The 20,733-nt window shown below is 39.5% G+C and overlaps 1 protein-coding gene across 1 annotated transcript in view; it reads right to left on the reverse strand.

The window, feature by feature from the left end:
* LOC126457258 (GRIP and coiled-coil domain-containing protein 2) overlaps positions 1-20,733 on the reverse strand; it is a 188,905-nt gene that overhangs the window by 157,298 nt on the left and 10,874 nt on the right. The window contains exon 2 of the mRNA XM_050093423.1: positions 10,257-10,493. Coding sequence (XP_049949380.1) covers positions 10,257-10,493 — 237 coding nt within the window. The remainder of the gene's footprint in view (positions 1-10,256; positions 10,494-20,733) is intronic.

Genomic DNA, 20,733 nt, shown 5'->3' on the forward strand with positions numbered 1-20,733 from the left:
TGCGTTGTCCATATCCTGACAGCCACAGCTTCAAGAGGAAATGGAAGGGGCACAGGTTCACTACATACTGAGTTCAGGACATAAACGCAACTCCACCTGACCACCTGACACACTATTATGTTCGCTACGGTTCTTGTAATATCTCCTGAAGTCACGAAGGGCAAGGGTCTGCACTGGCGAGAACCAGGTTTCCTGGAGGGCAATGCAGAAAACAGGTGTAAAGCTTAACAGTTGCCGTAGCTCAGCCAGATGGTGGCAAAAACCGCCGCAATTCCACTGGAGGAAGAAACACTCAATGAGGTAGTCTACATCTCAGGGTAACCTGCTGCCACTGACTTATATCCAGAACAGGCTATATCCATTGGGTTTGAGGGTCTGGTGAGATCTAGGTCCTCGGTGGATGCCAGAATCTTCACCTCATCCTCAGATGCAGAGCTTGTAGGCAGCAGTGGTGTGGGTGCCACCACAATTCCCTTGGTCTTGCGGGTCATATTTCTTTTCTGGATTTCTCTCTCTGATCTGTGGGTTTCTCTGGCTGGGAGAGTTTCACTGATTCAGTCTCTGGGACTGAGGATGATCATGAAGCCCTACGACCAGCTGCTATTGGGCACTTCAGCCACTGGCAGGTGTCATTTTCCCAATAGCAGAAACCTCGGAAGGGAGTGACCCAAAGGACACCTTCCTAGCGAGAGGAGCCAAAGTAGACTTACATTTCTTTGGCTGAGAAGTGGGGACTGATGTCCCTGATGGTTGGGGCGACAGTACTCCCAAGGTAGGTGGTGCACGAGCAACAAGAAGGGAAGTGCCCCCCACCATCAAGGGGTAGGTGTAGTCTTCCGGCTCTGAGAGCCGAATGGAACTCGCGGAACTGATGGGGCTACAACTGTTCTCGTAGTGGCAGCACAATAGCCACAGGATGTAGGCACTCAAACTTCCTCTTGGCCTCAGTGTAGGTCAGTCAGTCAATAAGTCAGTCAGTCAGTCCAGGCTCTCATATTCCATGATTTTCCTTTCTCACCGTAAAATCCTGCAGTCTGGTGAGCAAGGGGAATGATGACACAGATGGGAGGTGGGGCACATGGAGTATTGGGATGGGATAGACGTCCACAATCTCGACATGTGATGCTGGAAGCACAGCGGGAAGACATATGGCTGAACTTCCAGCATCACATGTCGAGATTGTGGACATCCATCCCATCCCAATACTCCAGACTCCACCGCATTGGGGGAGGGATATATGGCTTGACATCATAGTGGTAGACCATCACCTTGACCTTCTCGGGTAATGTGTCACCCTCGAAAGCCAAGATGAAGGTACCGGTGGCACCTGATTATCCCTCAGACCCTGATGGACGCACCGAATGAAATGAACTCCTCGTCGCTCTAAGTTGGCACGCAGCTTGTCGTCAGACTGCAAAAGATGGTCCCCGTGGAATATAATAACCTGGAACATATTTAAGCTCTTATGAGGTGTGATGGTAACGGAAACATTCCCCAACTTGTCACATGTGAGTAATGCCCGTGACTGGGCAGAGGATGCCGTTTTTATCGACTGACCCTGACCTCATTTTGGACAAGCCCTCCACCTCCCCAAACTTGTCCTCTAAATGCTCTACAGAAAACTGAGGCTTCATTGAGACAAAGGAGCCCCATCAGCTCTCGTACATATGAGGTACTGGGGTGAATAAGGTTCGTTGCCATCCTTAGCCTGGCATTCCTCCCACGGTGTGGCCAGTGAATGGAATGAGGGAAACGATTTAGAATCATACTTCCTTGCGTTGTACTGAGACTTAGAATGGGACTTAGCCTCGTCCAGCGGCTAAGTCCCGTTCAAGGTCACCCGCCTAGCGAGCAACCAAGAGCGGCACGGCCCCCAAAACAAAAAGTGAATGCATTTTTTAATAAAAAAAAGGAAGGGAGATAAGGAAAAGAGATAAGGAAAGGACAGAACACACTTTATTGTCTATAATAAATCATACAATCACCGTTGATCTTTATTTTACAATTGCCATTGCCGACTTTCGCCCATAAAAAGAGGTACTTATCAGCATTTAACTTCTTATTCCTTCTCGTAGTCAAAACAAATGGCATGCTTGGAACAAGAGTACCATAAGGCTGTTTAGCCAACAGTCCTGTAGTCTCAGCAATACTCCATGTCTTCCAAGTCAAAATGTTAGCATCTGGAAATGTTTCAAGGCCACCATAATCTGCTTGATTGCCCCAAACAACAGCAAGTGTCCAAATGTTTTTCGTGGACTCCATCTGAACTTAACCTGTGATGTACAAGCAGTGTTTGGAGGTAGTACCTGGCTGACACTTGCTGTTGTATGGGGCAATCAAGCAGATTATGGTGGCCTTGAAGCATTTCCAGATGCTAACATTTTGGCTTGGAAGACATGGAGTATTGCTGAGACTACAGGACTGTTGGCTAAACAGCCTTATGGTACTCTTGCTCCAAGCATGCCATTTGTTTTGACTACGAGAAGGAAGAAGAAGTTAAATGCTGATGAGTACCTCTTTTTATGGGCGAAAGTCAGCAATGGCAACTGTAAAATAAAGATCAACGGTGATTGTATGATTTATTATAGACAATAAAGTGTGTTCTGTCCTGACGTGGTACATTTTATTGCACGTCATCTGCCCTGATGCCACCCACCCTGATTAGGGGCCCTCCCGACGGGCGCCACCCAGCCGCAGCAAAGACCACCTGGCAGGATGGCCATTGCTGGGAGTCCGATGCCCCAAGGTGACAGGTGATCCCTGTGTAGTCAGGGGGATACAACCAACAGGGTACATGACGGCCCCACCACAATGGATTCGCTACCGTGCTGGATATGAGGTGCAAAAAATTTCACGGTCATCGCTGGTGCAGAAAATGACACAGCACAGTGGGTGGAGGACAGTGCACCCAGGAAGGTGTCCTCGCTCAAGAGATGGAGGATGAGCAGGACTGCAATGCCACGATGAGACAGTGGGCTAAAGATCTCAATACGCGATGCACTGTGTAAGGCGCCCTTCCACAATCGGCTCGCTCTTTGGGAAAATTTAGGAAGATGGAGGTCGAACCCGACAGGGGACCATCACATAAAGGCCGAAAGGTGTGAGACTCCTTTTAGTCACCTATTACGACAGGCAGGAGTACCTCTGGCCTATTCTACCCTCGGGTCCACAGGGGGGAGGAGGGAGAATGTATGACAGCTGAAATTAAGTTCACAAAACACCAGAAATTGCTTTCCATTGGTCTACAAATACACAAAAAAGAACTAACGTGCGTCCATTGTAATAATTTGCCCAAAGTGATTACAGTACACATACATTCTATTTGGTACATTTCTGTAACTGGTTGTCAAAACTCAGTACACAGGTAGTCAACATCACAAATTTTAAGGCTTATAACACATAATTTGTGCACAATTTTATCACAACTCTGATTAAAACAACTGCTAAAATAAACATTTAAACACAGTGTAAACTTATTGTCCTGCTCATTTCCTGGCTCTCTGTGTAATTTGCTTTGACTAAGGAACTTTTATTTCTGAGTCTGCATAATTTTCTTGTGACCAGTGTTACATTACAAGGAACAGGTGTATGGGAAGGGATGGTGGTATCATTTCTTCCACTTATCAATCACAGTAGTAGCAATGGTAGTGAATGTAGCAGGTGTACAATTGAGAAAATACTGAATTTTGAACTTCTAAACCGAGATATCTATATTTAAGGAGGGATCCAATTCCCATCCTCTTGCTCTCCTTGAAGGACCTCTATTCCTTAACGTTTGTGATTTAGTATTTAATTTGCCAGTGACCACTGGCAGCATGGAGTGACATCTGTCTCCTTCTCTGTGGTGTAGCATACGTCAGGCATTTATCAGAATTATTGTTTTGTGGGTGTTCCTAATTGAGGTATTTTTCGCAAAACTCTAAAACTGTTATTATTTTGTTTAATTAGACATATGATGGCAAAGTGTCACTGATTATCAGGTATCATAAGACAATTTCATTCTGTCACAACTGCAAAGGTTTCAAAACTTGTTCAATAAAATTATGGGATGCAACTGTATCCCCTAAGTCTCCTCTGCTTGTATTTCTGCTTAGAGCCGTCAAGCCATTTTCTGAGCCATAAGACCGATGGTGTAGCCTTATCACCCACCTCATAAACATGGCATTTGCACTATCAGGAATGCGGATGCAAATCACAGCTGCACAAATGTCATTTGGGTGGCGATTATGTAGACTAATGATGGCTAGGTGATTTTGTAAGAAATCATAGAAAAGACAACAATAAACTATGGAAGAGGTATAATTTTTGTAATGTAAGTGAGGATGACAATGAAAAGCAGGATTCATCTGTAATAAATTTTTATATAGATGTGCAAGGACTTGACGTACTATGGGGATTAAATAACATGCTTACCGTGTGAGCTGCTGCATCATAATGGGAACTTAAATGTAACAAAGTCACAAAACTTTATAATTAATAATGCCTCATGTCCTATAAATACTGGGAAATGTGAAAGAAATTTTACTTTACAGTATCTGTGGAACGAGAAGCGACAATAAATTTTCACGTTTGCATTACAGAAAAGTTTCAAGACTGATCCAACAGTTCACACACAGCAAGAATTTCATTTCAATCCATTATAATTAACCACCTCAGGTAGAAGATGAGCTTTTTTTGTGCTCCAGAATTTTTGCTCTTTTTACCTTTTGCATGCTACTGTTGAGGATGTCAGAAAACCAGCTCAGTGAAAAAACTGTGTATTTTACATGTTTATTTACATATATAAACCAACTACCAGTATTTCCTTTGTTAGGTGTGAGATTATTTTTGTCAGATAAATTGTCTTCGCAAATCTAAATCCTGACATATTACATGATACACATGCACAATATACTACTCCACACAGAAACTTAATTTATGATACAATTAACATATGCACTGTGTGTTGAATGTATCATAACTTGTTTCTGTATGGCATGATATCCTGTGCATTTTCAAACAAAAGTACTGAAAAATGTATTCACACTTTATTATCAGTCGTAATCTACATTTGATTTTTATACAATTTTGGCAATAGTATCCTCATCCAAATAATCATTCCCCTTAATTTCAGTGTACATCTATACGAATAAAGATAGATTCTTGAGACTTTTCAAAAAGTTAATGAGTTTTATGCTTAACATATTTTGTGGTAAATGACTTCAAGTTACAGTTGTGCATTCTACAAGTTTCAGCAGCAATATTACCACATTTTTGCCCTTTGTTGACCAGTGTGTTCTAAGTACTCAGTTGACAGTGTACAATCATAATGTAATGTATCTCTTATGAAGTTGACTGCTTTGACATATCAGTGCGTTTTGCACGTATAAAAACTTCTCATATCATATTCTGTTTAGTTTCCCGTTTCGAAAGTAACATATATTGTTTGTGTTTGCCATACATTACTGCTTTTTCAAGTTCGTAGTGCAGGTCTGTTAGTGAACATAACATCAACAAAACATTCATTTGAGATCCAAAGTTCCAAGAAGCTTTATGAACTCAGTAAATTTTATTCCAGCTTTTTCTCCTATAACATAGATCACTTACAAGGAAAGGTCCCCAGCAGTGGGATCAACTTCTTGAAACCACTTATACAGTTATGTAGGTTAACATCCCAGGTATCACACACTGCAGCCATTAATCCTGGTAGGCCCTCGTTTGCAATGTGGTGTACGCTATGAAGATGTTTAAGATGACAAGCATCCTGTATGCCCCAGCACTTCATCAACTGATAAAAATGAGGAAAAAATGAAAGAAATGATTAAGATCAATCAATGAATCAAAATCAGAGAAGTCACAAGGAATTTTCTCTGGTGATGTGGGTATGAAACTTGTGACAGCAAAATGTGTTCAAAAATTCTGAACAGAAAACAGCAGTGAATGCATAGTTGCTCAGCACTCACTATGTGAAGACTTCAACAATGCAGAATCATTGAAATGTGTCATAATAGTGATGAAACACAGGTTTACAGGTAAGGTATTGAAACTGAGGCTCCATTTCCCCAGAAGATGTATACTGCATCACAAAGAACAAAAAAAGCTTGACAAGAAGAGTCAAATGTGAAGTTATGCTCACTGTTTTCTTTGATTTTAACAGCATAATGTTCCAAGTGTGCTTGCCACAAGGTTGAACAACTAACAAAAAGTACTACTTACAAGTTCAACGTCTGTTCATAGTAGTAGTAACAATAATAACAATAATAATAAGGAAACAAAACCAAACATTCAACACAAAACAAAAGAAATTTTATCAGACAATAGATAACACATATATTAAAATAGACAATCCACCAAACATAACAGAGATGGAACACTTCTGGAGCAACATATGGTCAAACCCGGTACAACATAACAAAATGATAATTCTGCAACATGAAGTCACCCGAGCAATTAATTCTACGCACAACTGGAAAGGCCCTGGAAAGGATAAAATAGCAAATTTCTGACTAAAGAAGTTCACCTCAACACATTCACATCTAACTAAATTATTTAACAGTTACATTGCAGACCTATACACATTCCCTGATACACTTACACATGGGCTGGCCGGAGTGGCCGTGCGGTTCTAGGCGCTACAGCCTGGAGCCGCGTGACCGCTACGGTCGCAGGTTCGAATCCTGCCTCGGGCATGGATGTGTGTGATGTCCTTAGGTTAGTTAGGTTTAAGTAGTTCTAAGTTCTAGGGGACTGATGACCACAACAGTTAAGTCCCATAGTGCTCAGAGCCTTTTGAACCATTTGAACTTACACATGGAATAACTTATCTGAAACCTAAAGATCAAGCAGACACAGCAAAACCGGCTAAATATCGCTCCATAACATGCCTACCAACAATATACAAAACATTAACTTCAGTCATTACACAGAAATTAATGACACATACAACACAGAATAAAATTATAAATGAAGAACAAAAAGGCTGCTGCAAAGGAGCATGAGGATGTAAAGAGCAACTGATAATAGATGCAGAGTTGACATATCAAGCTAAAATTAAACAAAGGTCGCTACACTACGCATACATTGATTACCAAAAAGCTTTTGATAGTGTACCCCACTCATGGTTACTACAGATATTGGAAATATACAAAGTAGATCCTATTTTGATACAGTTCCTAAACATAGTAATGAAAAATTGGAAAACCACACTTAATATCCAAACAAATTCAAATAATATCACATCACAGCCAATACAGATTAAGCGTGGAATATACCAAGGAGACTCATTAAGTCCTTTCTGGTTCTGCCTTGCTCTGAACCCACTATCCAACATGCTAAAATTATGGATACAATATTACTGGAACATACCAACACAAAATCACACATTTGTTATACATGGATGATCTAAAACTACTGGCAGCAACAAATCAACAACTCAACCAATTACTAAAGATAACAGAAGTATTCAGCAATGATATAAATATGGCTTTCGGAACAGACAAGTGTAAGAAAAATAGCATAGTCAAGGGAAAACACACTAAACAAGAAGATTACTTATTGGATAACCACAGCGACTGCATAGAAGCGATGGAAAAAACAGATGCCTATAAATATCTAGGATACAGGCAAAAAATAGGAATAGATAATACAAATATTAAAGAAGACCTAAAAGAAAAATATAGACAAAGACTAGCAAAAATACTGAAAGCAGAATTGACAGCAAGAAACAAGACAAAAGCTATAAATACTCATGCTATACCAATATTGACCTATTCATTTGGAGTAGTGAAATGGAGTAACACAGAACTAGAAGCACTCAATACACTTACACGATCACACTGCCACAAATATAGAATACATCACATACATTCAGCAACAGAAAAATTCATATTAAGCAGAAAGGAAGGAGGAAGGGGATTTATCGACATAAAAAACCTACATTATGGACAGGTAGACAATTTAAGAAAATTCTTTATACAACCCTTTAGATCACATAGCATCAACAGATACAAAGAAAGTAAATTGGAAAAAGAAAACACTACATGGCAAGCACCCATATCATCTAACACAGCCACACATCGATCAAGACGCATCCAACACATGGCTAAGAAAAGGCAATATATACAGTGAGACGGAAGGAGTCATGATTGCAATACAGGATCAAACAATAAACACCAGATATTACAGCAAGCATGTTATTAAAGATCCCAATACCACAACAGATAAATGCAGACTTTGCAAACAACAAATAGAAACAGTAGATCACATCACAAGCAGATGTACAATACTAGCAAATACAGAATACACCAGAAGACATGACAATGTAGCAAAAATAATAGATCAACAACTTGCCATACAACATAAACTAATAAAACAACACATTCCCACATACAAGTATGCACCACAAAATGTACTGGAGAATGATGAATACAAATTATACTGGAACAGAACCATTATAACAGATAAAACAACACCACATAACAAACCTGACATCATACTCACCAATAAAAAGAAGAAATTAACACAACTAATCGAAATATCCATACCCAATACAACAAATATACAGAAGAAAACAGGAGAAAAAATTGAAAAATACATCCAGCTGGCTGAGGAAGACAAGGACATATGGCATCTGGATAAAGTTGACATTATACCAATTATACTATCAACTACAGGAGTCATACCACACAATATCCACCACTACATCAACACAATACAGCTACATACAAACGTATATATACAACTACAGAAATCTGTAATTATTGATACATGTTCAATTACCCAAAAGTTCCTAAATGCAATTTAACAAATACCGTACAGTTAAATGGAAGTCACGCTTGATCAAGCTCCACGTCACTTTCCATTTTTAACCAGACATAACGTCTGAGAAAGGAAAGAAATAATAATAATAATAATAATAATAATAATGAGTCTGCCTGCATAGCTCAGTAGTCAGAATAGAAAGCTGCCATGTGGAGGACGCAGGTTCAACTCCTGCTACTGACAAAAATTTCTCCTAGGTGGGAGGACTGGTGCAGGGTCCACTGAGAGTCGTGATGCCAACTGAAGAGCTACTTGACTTACAGGGTGCATTTAGCCTTGCAACACCAATTGAGGAACTACTTGAATGAGTAGCAGCAGCTACCTGAACTGGAAAGTCTCTGCAAAATGGCAGACAGAGTACAGTGCTGATCACATGCCCCTCTATACCACGCAGCATGTTGCTGCAAGGCATAGGATAACACAGCATCAGGAATACATCCCTTGGGCCTTCATGGGCTGGACAAAAAACTCATTTTAATCAAAAAAGAACATACTGATTTGTGGTGAAACAATTCACAGCTTTGCACCCAGACATTGCACCTGCTCACACTTCATTGTTTTTTCTTGAATTTTTGGCCAAATTGTTTTAATGATAGCCCAATCACCATATTCACCTTTGGCCTGATCGGAAAAAAATAATAAAAACATTTTAGGGCCATTGCTTTACAAGCACTGGTGAGATTAAAAAATGCTTAGCTGAGAGAGATAAAAGTTATTCCAAAGACCTAGTTCCAGAAGTGTTTCGGGGCTAAGAAAAAGCACTGGCACAAGTGAATAATATCTAATGGGGCGAATCTATCTAATCTAACAGCGAATAGCTCGGATAATGCAGAAGTAGAGCTAATAATGAATAAGAAAGTAATAATGTGGCTGAACTACCATGAGCTGCATAGTGAACACACTATTATAGCCAAAGCCAGCTCCCACCACAGAAGACATATATATATGCCAAATAGCTCAGGAGAAAGAATTGAAAGACTTAATGACACAAAATCAATTATTCAGATTGTTAGAGGAGATGAAAATTTAATTGTGCAGGGAAAAGAATTCAAAAGTAGAAAAGGAAGACAAGGAAAAATAGTATATCTCAGACGGAATGAATGGGGAAGTTGCATGGATATTTTGCACAAAACAGAATTGAATTTTTGCAGATACTTAGTTTAAGAGTCATGATATAATGTAGTATGCATGGAAAAGATCTGGAGACAACAGAAAGTGGGTGATAAAATAAGCATACTCATCAAGGGCCCAAACTTAACCTCAGCAGACACAGTTCAGAAGATAGCTGAACAGACCTACAGTTGGTTCATGGCTAACAGTTGAAGTCTTAATCTCACATTATGACTCATATTATGCAATTATAAACTAGCTGTTGTTAATAGAAGTGGAGATTAAAATGACATACACCAAATGAAACAATTGTATTAAATACTTTTGGATCCCTAAAGGTATTTTACCTGGTTCATTTCATTCATGTCATGCAGAATGCCCACACTCTCTACTGCTTGTGACTGTGCCAGTCGATCAATTATAGTGTGTAGTGTTGCGGTTGCCACAACAATCTGTTCACGCAGTACTGCTTGGAAAGATGTTGACTGTTTTCTTAATTCAATGTAACTGCAATTCAGCTGTTTAGAAGCAGTCTTAATTTTCATCAGGTTTCTATTCAGCTCCTCCTTTGACTGTTTCTCTTCCTGGGAAAAGAAGAATGAAAAACACGTCAAGTGAATAGAAAGCCACTTTCTGTGTGTACTAGAGGAATGGCATAATACACACTCCACAGAGCAGGGGTTCCCAAACTTTTCTTCTGATGGAACACTTTGACAACCCTGTAACTTTGACGGAACATCTTTTTTATTTTGAAGGTTAATAAAATTTTAGATAACAATAAATAATAATAATAATAATAATAACAGTAATAGTATTACCAAAAATGTTGGGAGGGAGAAAATGCCATGTTGTTAATAGTTTTTTGTGAAGCACTTGTTCACTTCCTGCCAAACACCAGTGTTCTATGAACACAATTTGAGAAACCTTGTCATAAAAAATAAGACTGTAAAGTAATAACTAACACAGTAATAGCACAATGAACTTACAATTTAAGAAACTTCTATTACAAAACAGTACATTATACAGTGTTTCACAGCCCATCTTCATATTTCATTAGCACATGTGAATGAGCACAGGCATACATGGGTGTATTTAAAAGAGCAAAACATGCTTGTATAACAGAACTCTACTTATCAGCAGTTTCCTGCATCCCACTACAATTGAAAACTTGTGTTATTTAATGTTGTTGTTACAAACAGACCATAGTACAATACAGATTAATATCAACAACAGTGACAGTGGTAGGATATGAACAAGTTTGGGAATGTAACTCTGTTTCCATCTGTAAGATATGGCTGTGTTGTTGTGGGCAGTATATGTTCACACAGTCACAAAAATGTGAATACATCATATTGATACACTTTTCAAATTAATGAAAGGGTAATAATTCTGTCATGATTCCAACATAAAATATTTAAAATGCTTCATGTATTAACTAGAAACAGCCTTCATTCTGAAATTACCACACATAGTGCTGAAGACAATTACAGTACCTCAGATTAAAGGAATTTCCTTTTGTGCATTTTTGGTGCATGCGTCAGGGTTATACTCAGCTTCATAGTACACAGTTTGTCTCTTCTGAACCCTGTGCAAGCAACAATTGAGTTAGTGCCATCCCCCCCCCCCCCCCCCCCCCCCCCTAGCCCCCAGTGTTCCACATGACTTCTAAGGGAAAACGCTGTATTTGCACAATAGTAATCAATCAAACAAAAGTTAACACGTGTAAGTCAAATGTTCAAGGTGCATTCAATAAATAATGTGACAGATTTTTTCCCCAGCAAATTTCGGTTGAAGAATGTGGAATTTGCTGTGCAACATGATGGAATATTCTGACTTCAGCCTCTATAATTTAATGTAGTTCCAACAGGTGGCAGCAGACTACGTGACCATCAACAGAGACCTGGCAGTGAACAAAAGCATGGTGAGTCACAGAGTAAGGCGTCTGTCACCATCACAACAAGGTCGCACAAACCCTTCCAATCGCCCACATGCCCTCCGGCTGCACGCAGCTGTGACTTCTCATTCAAGGTGATTGACAGAGCACAATCAAACACCTTCTTGTTCCACTGGACGTCTCTGTAGGTAGTGCTGACACACTTGTCCACCAGTTGGGATACTCAAAGGTGTGTGCCCACTTGGTTCCTTCTCACCATCTAACAGAAGACCATTAAGAGCAATGAAGGACCATCTGTGCAGAATTGGTCATGCATTACAAAGCTGATTGTGACAATTTTTTGTCAAACATCATCATAGGTGATGAAACGTGTTCATCACTTTGACCCGGAAACAAAAACGGTAATCCATGGACTGGCATTATACCACCTCTCTTACAAAGAAAAAGTTCAAAGCCGCTCTCCCACCCGGTAAAGTCATAATGACAGTCTTCTGGGACTCTGAAGGGGTTATTCTGTTTGATGCCCATCCTCAAGGTGCAACGATCAACTTGCAAACAGAAGAAATGACTTCAGCGTGTTTGTGGCCACAAAAATGCTAACGAACTTTTCTTTCTCCATAAAAATGCAAGACCTCATGTAAGTCTGTCCACCTGAAAGGAGCTCACAAAACTTCATTGGTCCTCATCTACCCTACAGCCCTGATCTCCAATTTCCATGTGTTAGGCCTTATGAGGGATGCACTCTGAGGCAAGCAGTAGTTGGATGGTGGGGAGGTTACTGATGCAGCATGATCTTGGCTCCAACATTGACCAGTAAAGAGATTATGTTGAAAAATAGGGTTTTGTAGCTAAAAGAGTGGGGAATAATATGGCGTCCTGTAATCTTGAATAAAACCACACTGCTTTCAGAAAAAAAGTATTGCACTACTTATTGAATGCCCCTTGTATTTGTTATAATAATTTTATAGTCATGTCATTGATGTCCTAATTATACTCTGAGAATAGAATAGGGGCAGATGTACAATTGAGTAGGAATCCTGACAGAATCAAAGACAGGATGTTACTACTGTAAGTATATTTTCAATGCGATAGGGTCCACAGCTGTGATGAACTTTTTGAATAATTTCTTGAAGCCTTCGGCTGCCATTTTCTTTATTTCTTATATGATTGTACAATTTTGGCCTTAGGCCATTTTAAAGTATCTAAAACGGAAGTTTCATACATTGGATACATTAATGGCACTTGTGATTTTGATGTAGGAACAAGTCATATCTGTAGATATACTAGGTGCATTATAACTTACTTTATGGATGATTTTTTGGTAACAGATTATGTCATATGCGTCGTTGCTCCTATGACAACATGTTATGCTCAAAAATGCATATTTTTATTACTTTTGTATTGTATATTACTATACTGTAAGTATAGTCTACATCTTTTGGAAGGTTAATTTTTCTGGTAGGTGGTCATATCTAGAACTAGGGTTTAGGTCACTGACGGCAACAGTCAGAAACAACTATGGTGTTTTCTTAATTACAACTGTCATGTTATCCCTGGCAGACATGCTACACAAATAATAAAACTCTTGGTTTTCAATCATATCAATTGAGTTTAAATTCTCAGGCTACTGACTATATTTTCAACCATCTTCAGGAGTTAAAATTACTGACTGCTCTAATGGGCAAAGTGTCCTTCTTACATGTGTGAAACAAAGTCCAGAATTTAGATCTTATAATATATGGTATGGCCCAATATGGGACACCATGATTCAAAGTAAAAGGTACCAGACTCAATCTTTAAAACTGCCATTCCACCCTCCTATAAATGTGGAGCATCATTCCTTGCTTTTTCTTGGTGAGGAAAGCCACCGCTTACCCTGGGCCTCCCCCCTCCCCTCCCCCCTGCATGCCCTAGTATGTGTTTACCCGTGTTGTGTACTGAAACTGAAGAGAATTTTTATTCAGTCATGCCATCATGAAAGATTCTGAGGACAAGGGGAGAACATCTAACAGTTCCTCCACTTTGCAAAAATTAGTAACAATGTCAAACCGCATGCATATTCAATGGCTGTTATATTTTACAGTGCTGAAAAATTACTTTCTCACAAACTACACATGAAATATTTCTCTGACTTTGTTATTATCAGAAAAAAATTTAATTTGCAAGGACCGTTGGTCTCACAATTTTCAAAACCATATACTAAGGTTATAGTAGCAAACAATCCACAAATAGTTATACACTGAAGAGCCAAAGAAACTGGTACACCTGCCTAATATCATGTAGGGCCCCTGTGAACTTGCAGAAGTGATGCAACACGACATGGTGTGGACTTGACTAAAGTTCGCGTCATGTAAGAAGGCGGCCCCATTTTCAGCCGTTCTATGCATCCCCCTCCACTAGCCACTGGCAGCCAATAATATTCATTCTCTTTCTAGGTGGCTAGCTGAGAGTTACAGCTAGAGAGTGAGAATCTCGTTCCTACATGCTGCACTGTTGCCGTACTTTGCGACAACCGAATTATTCATTCAACTGTCATTTTTTTTTTCTTCTTTTTTCCTTGCAGCAGTATAACTATGAATGTGCATCTGTAAATGTCTATGTGTGATTTTTTTTTTTTAAAAAAAAAAAAAAGGTCAGGTGACAGCAATAAATGTGAAGTGCTTCACAAGCAGGTGAGGCAGATTATTTGCCGCATTTATAACTTTTTCAAATGTGAATTTGAAAGCAGGTCTCCTACTGTTGACCTTTGAAAACACAAGAACGGACTGTAGAACCATGTGGTGTCGGCATAAGAGTTGTAAAAAGAATTTTAAACGAAAGTGTCAGAGCTGTAGGAACCATAGAAACACTTGGTTTCGTGTCGTCTGGAAAGCATCGAAATCGTATTAACCTGTAACAAAAATGGATGGTTTTAATGATAATGTTTTAAAGTGCTTCATGTGAGTGATGACTGTCTGATACCACAAAAATGTGTTACAGTTATGCAGGTTCATCAATGTAAAGAATTTTAAAACATGTTGGTTACAGATAAGTTAAGAAGAGAGTTTTTAGTTCAAAGAACATAGGTACAGCACGAACTACATCTCACATAAAGATTCAGGATACAAGAGAAGGAGGTAGTTCAGCAGTGATGAAACATGGGTCAATTAGAATCATTTGAAGACGACCTGCTGGAAAATGAGTGCTGGTACTGGCAGTTTTAATGTTCTCATAGGAATAGGTTCTCAGATAATTATTCTGCATGCTGACTCTTCTCCTATTTCTGTTTCTGAGAATAAACTTGTACTTACATGTAAGAAAAACAGCAGTGATTACCATTTGGAAATGAACGCTGTCATTTTCGTGACGTGATTCACAAATCTTGTCATACCTTGCTTCGAAGTTGGTCAGTGCCAATTATAATTCAACTGTTACAGAGAAAATATCAAGTACAAACAACGGAAAAGTGGATATGTTTCCCCAGCTTAAAAATATTAAGCACTGTATAAACCAGACTTGTGATGATCTCCTGCAGCTCGTTAATTTATACAAGTCAAGTGACAGAACATACAAACTTGACTTCCATGCTTGTGAATGGGCTCACACAGTTTTGCGTTTACCCCCGTGTCACTATGTCATTGTAGCCACATAGAATTAATTTGGGCAAAGGGTTTTAAAGCTATATGGGAGGGAGGGCGGGGGGGTGGGGGAATCAAGACAACATACAGTGAATCGCTTGTGCATGAGACAACAGACAATGAGGCAATAGACAACATTCTACTTGATGAAGCAATAGACAATATTCCACATGCAGCACGCGCACTGTTCGTACGGCATGCTGAAAAGCTTTAGAAATAAGAATTTGACAGGGAAGTGATGATGGATATAAGCCTTGAACCTGTCATCATAAATTTACAATCAGATTGTTTAAAAACAGACTCAAATAGAAGTGACAATAGTATTACGATATAGACTTTGGAACAAAGTAATAATATTTCTTAGTTTTAAAGACTTGTGGTTTAAAAAATGTGTTTGTCAACATATCAGTTGCATACATAATAATGAGAACTTCCTAGCCTTTTTGATTAGGAATTTGTACCCTTTTAGTTATGCAGACTATAACGTTCAAAATATTGCCCAAGGAGAAGCTAAGCTTCCCCCAACATGTTGTATGCTTTAATAACATGCGAGAATGCAGCTGAATAAATTCGTTTTAAGTCCAATATTTCCACATGTAAACCTCTTGTCATTTTCAAGGCATGAACTGGATAAGGCCCTAAAATGACAGTAACTGTTACTTGTCGAGACATCGGTGGTTTCTTATGTTATCAGTCAGAATTCCCTGGAGTTATTCACAGATGATGGTTAATTGTTTGCTTGTTCAATGGATTATAAATGCGCTCTCTCACTGTAATACAAAATGTGTTAGTTTACCCTCATAATGCTCATTAACAGCAAAAAGTATGACAACTTCCTGACAATTTTTAAGATTGTTTTTTACATTAATCTTTTCTATCACTAATTCTTCTCTATACGCAGAGATTCCACGTAACTACTGTCAAACTAATGGTAATTATTGCAAGCAGTTTCAATGATCTAGTTGTTTGACAATTGTCATTTTGAGAAAAATTGTACTTCACGTCTTCACAAAGCTGTGTCAGCTGTTCTTGCCTCCCAACGTCATGCACAGTAAATCTGTGGAGCAGTGAATGCAAAGTTGTCAAGGCGTGAATTAATATTTCTCTCATGACAATTGAGCAAAATTGGTTTTAATATTTATTATTTACCTCATAGATTTGAACCATAGGCAAATGAGCCTGACTGCTGTTCGCAGCAACGCAGTTCGGCAACGTGGACTTACTTTGTCCACTCTCTGCTGCCACGCATGTGGTGTTCTCATCCCCACACACTTCCTTTCCACTCCGCCCCAATGCGCAGAAGCGCCAACCTAGATGACGCGAGCTATAATGTATGAAGTACTGTTGGAGGGAATTGACACCAAGAATTCAGCAGGGCTGTCCGTAAATCCATAAGAGTACGAGGGGATGGGGATCTCTTCTGAACAGCGTGTTGCAAGGCATCCCAGAAATGCTCAATAATGTTCTCATGTCTGGGGAGTTTAGTGGCCAGTGGAAGTGTTTAAACTCAGAAGAGTGTTCCTGGAGCCACTCTAGCAATTCTGGATGGGCGGGGTGTCACATTATCCTTCTGGGATTACTGAAGTCCGACAGAATGCACAATGGACATGAATGGATGCAGGTGATCAGAAGGATACTTCCACACATGTCACTAGTCAGAGTCGTATCTAGACGTATCAAGGGTCCCATATCACACCATCTGCACACACTCCACACCATTACAAAGTCTCCAGCAGCTCGACAGTCCTGTTGACATGCAGGGTCTATGGAGTCATGAGGTTGTCTCCATACCCCTACACATCTATCTGCTCGATACGATTTGAAAGGGGACTCGTCTGACTAGGCACCATGTTTCCAGTCATCAACAGTCCAATGTCGGTGTTGACAGGCCCATGCAAGGTGTAAAGCTTCATGTTGTGCAGTCATTAAGGGTACACAAGTGGGCCTTCGGCTCTGAAAACCCATGTTGATGATGTTTTGTGGAATGGTTTGCATGCTGACACTTGTCGGCCAGCATTGAAATCTGCAACAATTTACAGAAGGCTTGCACTTCTGTAGTGTTGAACGATTCTCTTCAGTCGTCGTCATTACAGTTCTTGCAGGATCTTTTTCTGGCCGCAGTGATGTCAGAGATTTGATGTTTTACCGGATTCCTGATATTCATGGAGCACTCATGAAATGGCCATATGGGAAAATCCCCACTTCATCACTACCTCAGAGATGCTGTGTCCCATTGCTCATGCGCCAAATACAACACAACGTTCAAATTCACTTAAATCTTGATAACCTGCCATTGAAGAAGCAGTAACTGATCTAACAACTGTTGTTAGACACTTGTTGTCTTTTACAGGTGTAGGTGACCACAGTGCCTTATTCTGCCTGTTTACATATCTCTGTATTTGAATATGCATGCCTATAGCAGTTTCTTTGGCACTTCAGTGTTCATTAATGATGTGAAAAACCAATTTTAAACTATTAGCATTACTAGTTTTGTTTAAGCTGTTAGGATAGTTTAGGCTCATAGTGATTATTACATGACAAAGGACTTCCTTTGCTTCTTCCCGCCCTCTCAAATGTGAAAGATCCCTTTCCACTCTTACAACTTGTTTAAAGACTACAATGGTTAACACTGAAGACTTGTGAAATTAACTTCACAGAAGGATTGGGGTTACAATACCTTACACTGCACGAGAAACTCTGAATGCCTCATGACCAAGAGTGTACTTATTAAGTGGAGTTTTTAATATTCCTGTGTTATTGGTTTACATTTGAAGTACACCGTCTTCAGTTCTGTAACACTTTATTTAACAAGTTAACTTTTACATTAATCTGAAAACTGTTTCAGATATTTTTTCTTGTGCATTCAGAAGTCACAACTGGAATGTTAGGATGTTCTTCAGGTTGCTTTTAAAAACTTTGTGTTGGGTTTTACATAATTATAAAAAAATACCAATGAAGTGCTCAGGTTACAGATATAAGAAAAATACATTACAATGATTTCTTAGCGAGTAGCTGAAAATAGAAGCAATGTTATCTGATTTGTGGTGAGGTCAATCATACCATTTGTGTAAAGTAAGGAGAGTGTGGGTAATGAACTGATGTCTCACATACACTGATGTTTTGTTCCAGCCAAATCAGTTGGGGTCAACAGTACAGTGCATTAAAGGTTTGTTGCATTTACGAGACACCTAAACTGAGAGAAATAATCTCAGAGGAAATATTAATACTACGTTTATTACCAGCTTATTATTCATCCTTTGCACAACATCTATACCAGGATCATAATAACAAAATGACTGACAACCATGTATAGACAGCTGTCACGGCAACAAGCAATCACAACATGAGTTTGGTCATATCGTCTGCCCAGTGAAGAGTTTTCATACTGCTTTGCTACCTCAGCTGTCAGCTACTTGTTAGTTCGGATGACAATTACACTCTGTAACATAATTGTTGGATTTGTTCTTATTTGCTTTGGTTCTCAGTGTGGTATGTTTCTTTTAAGGAATGTGTGAAGTCAACTGTGAAACTGCTTAGGAACTGATGATCCTGCAAAAATAACACCCCACATCGCATGTTAATTGGGAACATACCAGAGAAGAACTTCACAGCTGCTGCTACTGGAGCCATACTGTGCTTGTGCATAACAGCTAAACAACATCACCCCTTTCCATGCTCCACTGTCAATCACTGTGTTACTCAGATCCACGTGAAAATCCTTACATATTACAAACACTTTACTTCACTATTTAGCAACTGGCTAGATTCACCACCTTGAGTATTTTATACATACATAATCATAGCTATGCTCACAGTAAGTTACGTTAAACACATTAATGTGGGGAACAAGCAACAAGCTAATGGCATCCCTAATAAGTTTCGCACAACTGTAGTAGGTATGGCAAAACTTCCAGATGTGAAGTCCATATTAAAATGGAAAAACAGGAATTGTTATGCTTGTTTCATCTTTCATGATCATAATACAACCTTCTTTCAGCAGTCACACAAACCACAAACTAGCAGATATTGAGATAAGTGATGGCAGAATAGAAGAACAACTAACATCTTTCAATAGTGGAAATGTTTTGTGTCTGTCCAAGCGAAAAATTTCCGAGATTCTACAGATATTATGTGAAACAACCCCTTCTAACAATAGTTTATCATAGGTCACTGGAACAATTAAGTGTACAAAGCAATTGGAAAAAGTTACTTCCATTTTCAAGGTGGTTCTTCAGTGTGATGCAAGTACTTATGGGTCGATGTTGCAGATCTCAGTCAATGTGGCCTACAAAAACAGTACGTGGTTCACTTCATTATTTGTGTGTGGTCGATCACCTTTCTGCTACCAATATGTTCGGCCTTGATGCCTTTATATCTTTGGGTTTTCTATTTCTGATTAAGTCAGCGGTGAGTCACTTGCAGTCCCTTTCCAGGAACTGGATAATCTCTGCACTGTGTTTGCATTTCTATTTCAGCCAGATTTGGGATGTGCATCAGATTTTCAGGTACACGTAACTCTTCGGCCAGATGTTATGCAAAAAGCATCAGACCAATTCCAGTTACCTACGTGATGTTGTGAAGTAGGATATTCAGGCTGCTGGGGTTACTGAGCTGATTAAATCTAGTGCTTGGGCCACTCCCCTAGTCGTCATCATCAGATAGACAGCCTACGGTTCTCTCCGACTTGGTGCAGATTTCAAGGCTAGAACCAATGCTCAATTGCAGGCAGGAACTTATCCTATCCCCCAGCCCAAAGACCCTTTCACCAAACTTGCTGGAGGGGAATTCTACTCCAACATTGACCTCCTGTGCTTACCTCTTGTTACCCTTAGGTGAGGAATTATAGAACCTCATTATCATTAATACACCTTTTCGTTTGTACAAGTTAAAGCAGCTCCCATTTGGCACTACCTCAGCCCCCATAAGCACCCAAAGAAGCCAGAAACATAGTATTTGGAGCACTGGCTCACCAAAGAGGGAATCAGGCCAACTTATCAGAATGCATCCACAATAGACTCCTTACCACGCCCGACAAATTTCCCTGAATTACAAGTGTTTTTGGGCAAAATAAACTATTGTTGCAAGTTCTTACTCAGTGAGACCTACACTATGTAACCCTTCAATCACTTATGTAAAGAAGAGTGTGACATTGAAATTCCTGTGTGTCAGTGTCCATAGCGCACTGTTACAGGAGCTGAAACAAAATAGTGCACTCCATTCATAAAGTACAGTATCATAACAGGAATTTGTATTCTGCATTTGAAAGGGAAGAATTTCTGCATCAATCAGTGCTGAGTTGATGGAAGTATATGA

The sequence above is a fragment of the Schistocerca serialis genome, chromosome 2 (assembly GCF_023864345.2).
Source record: "Schistocerca serialis cubense isolate TAMUIC-IGC-003099 chromosome 2, iqSchSeri2.2, whole genome shotgun sequence".
In the NCBI taxonomy this organism is placed as follows: Eukaryota; Metazoa; Arthropoda; class Insecta; order Orthoptera; family Acrididae; genus Schistocerca; species Schistocerca serialis.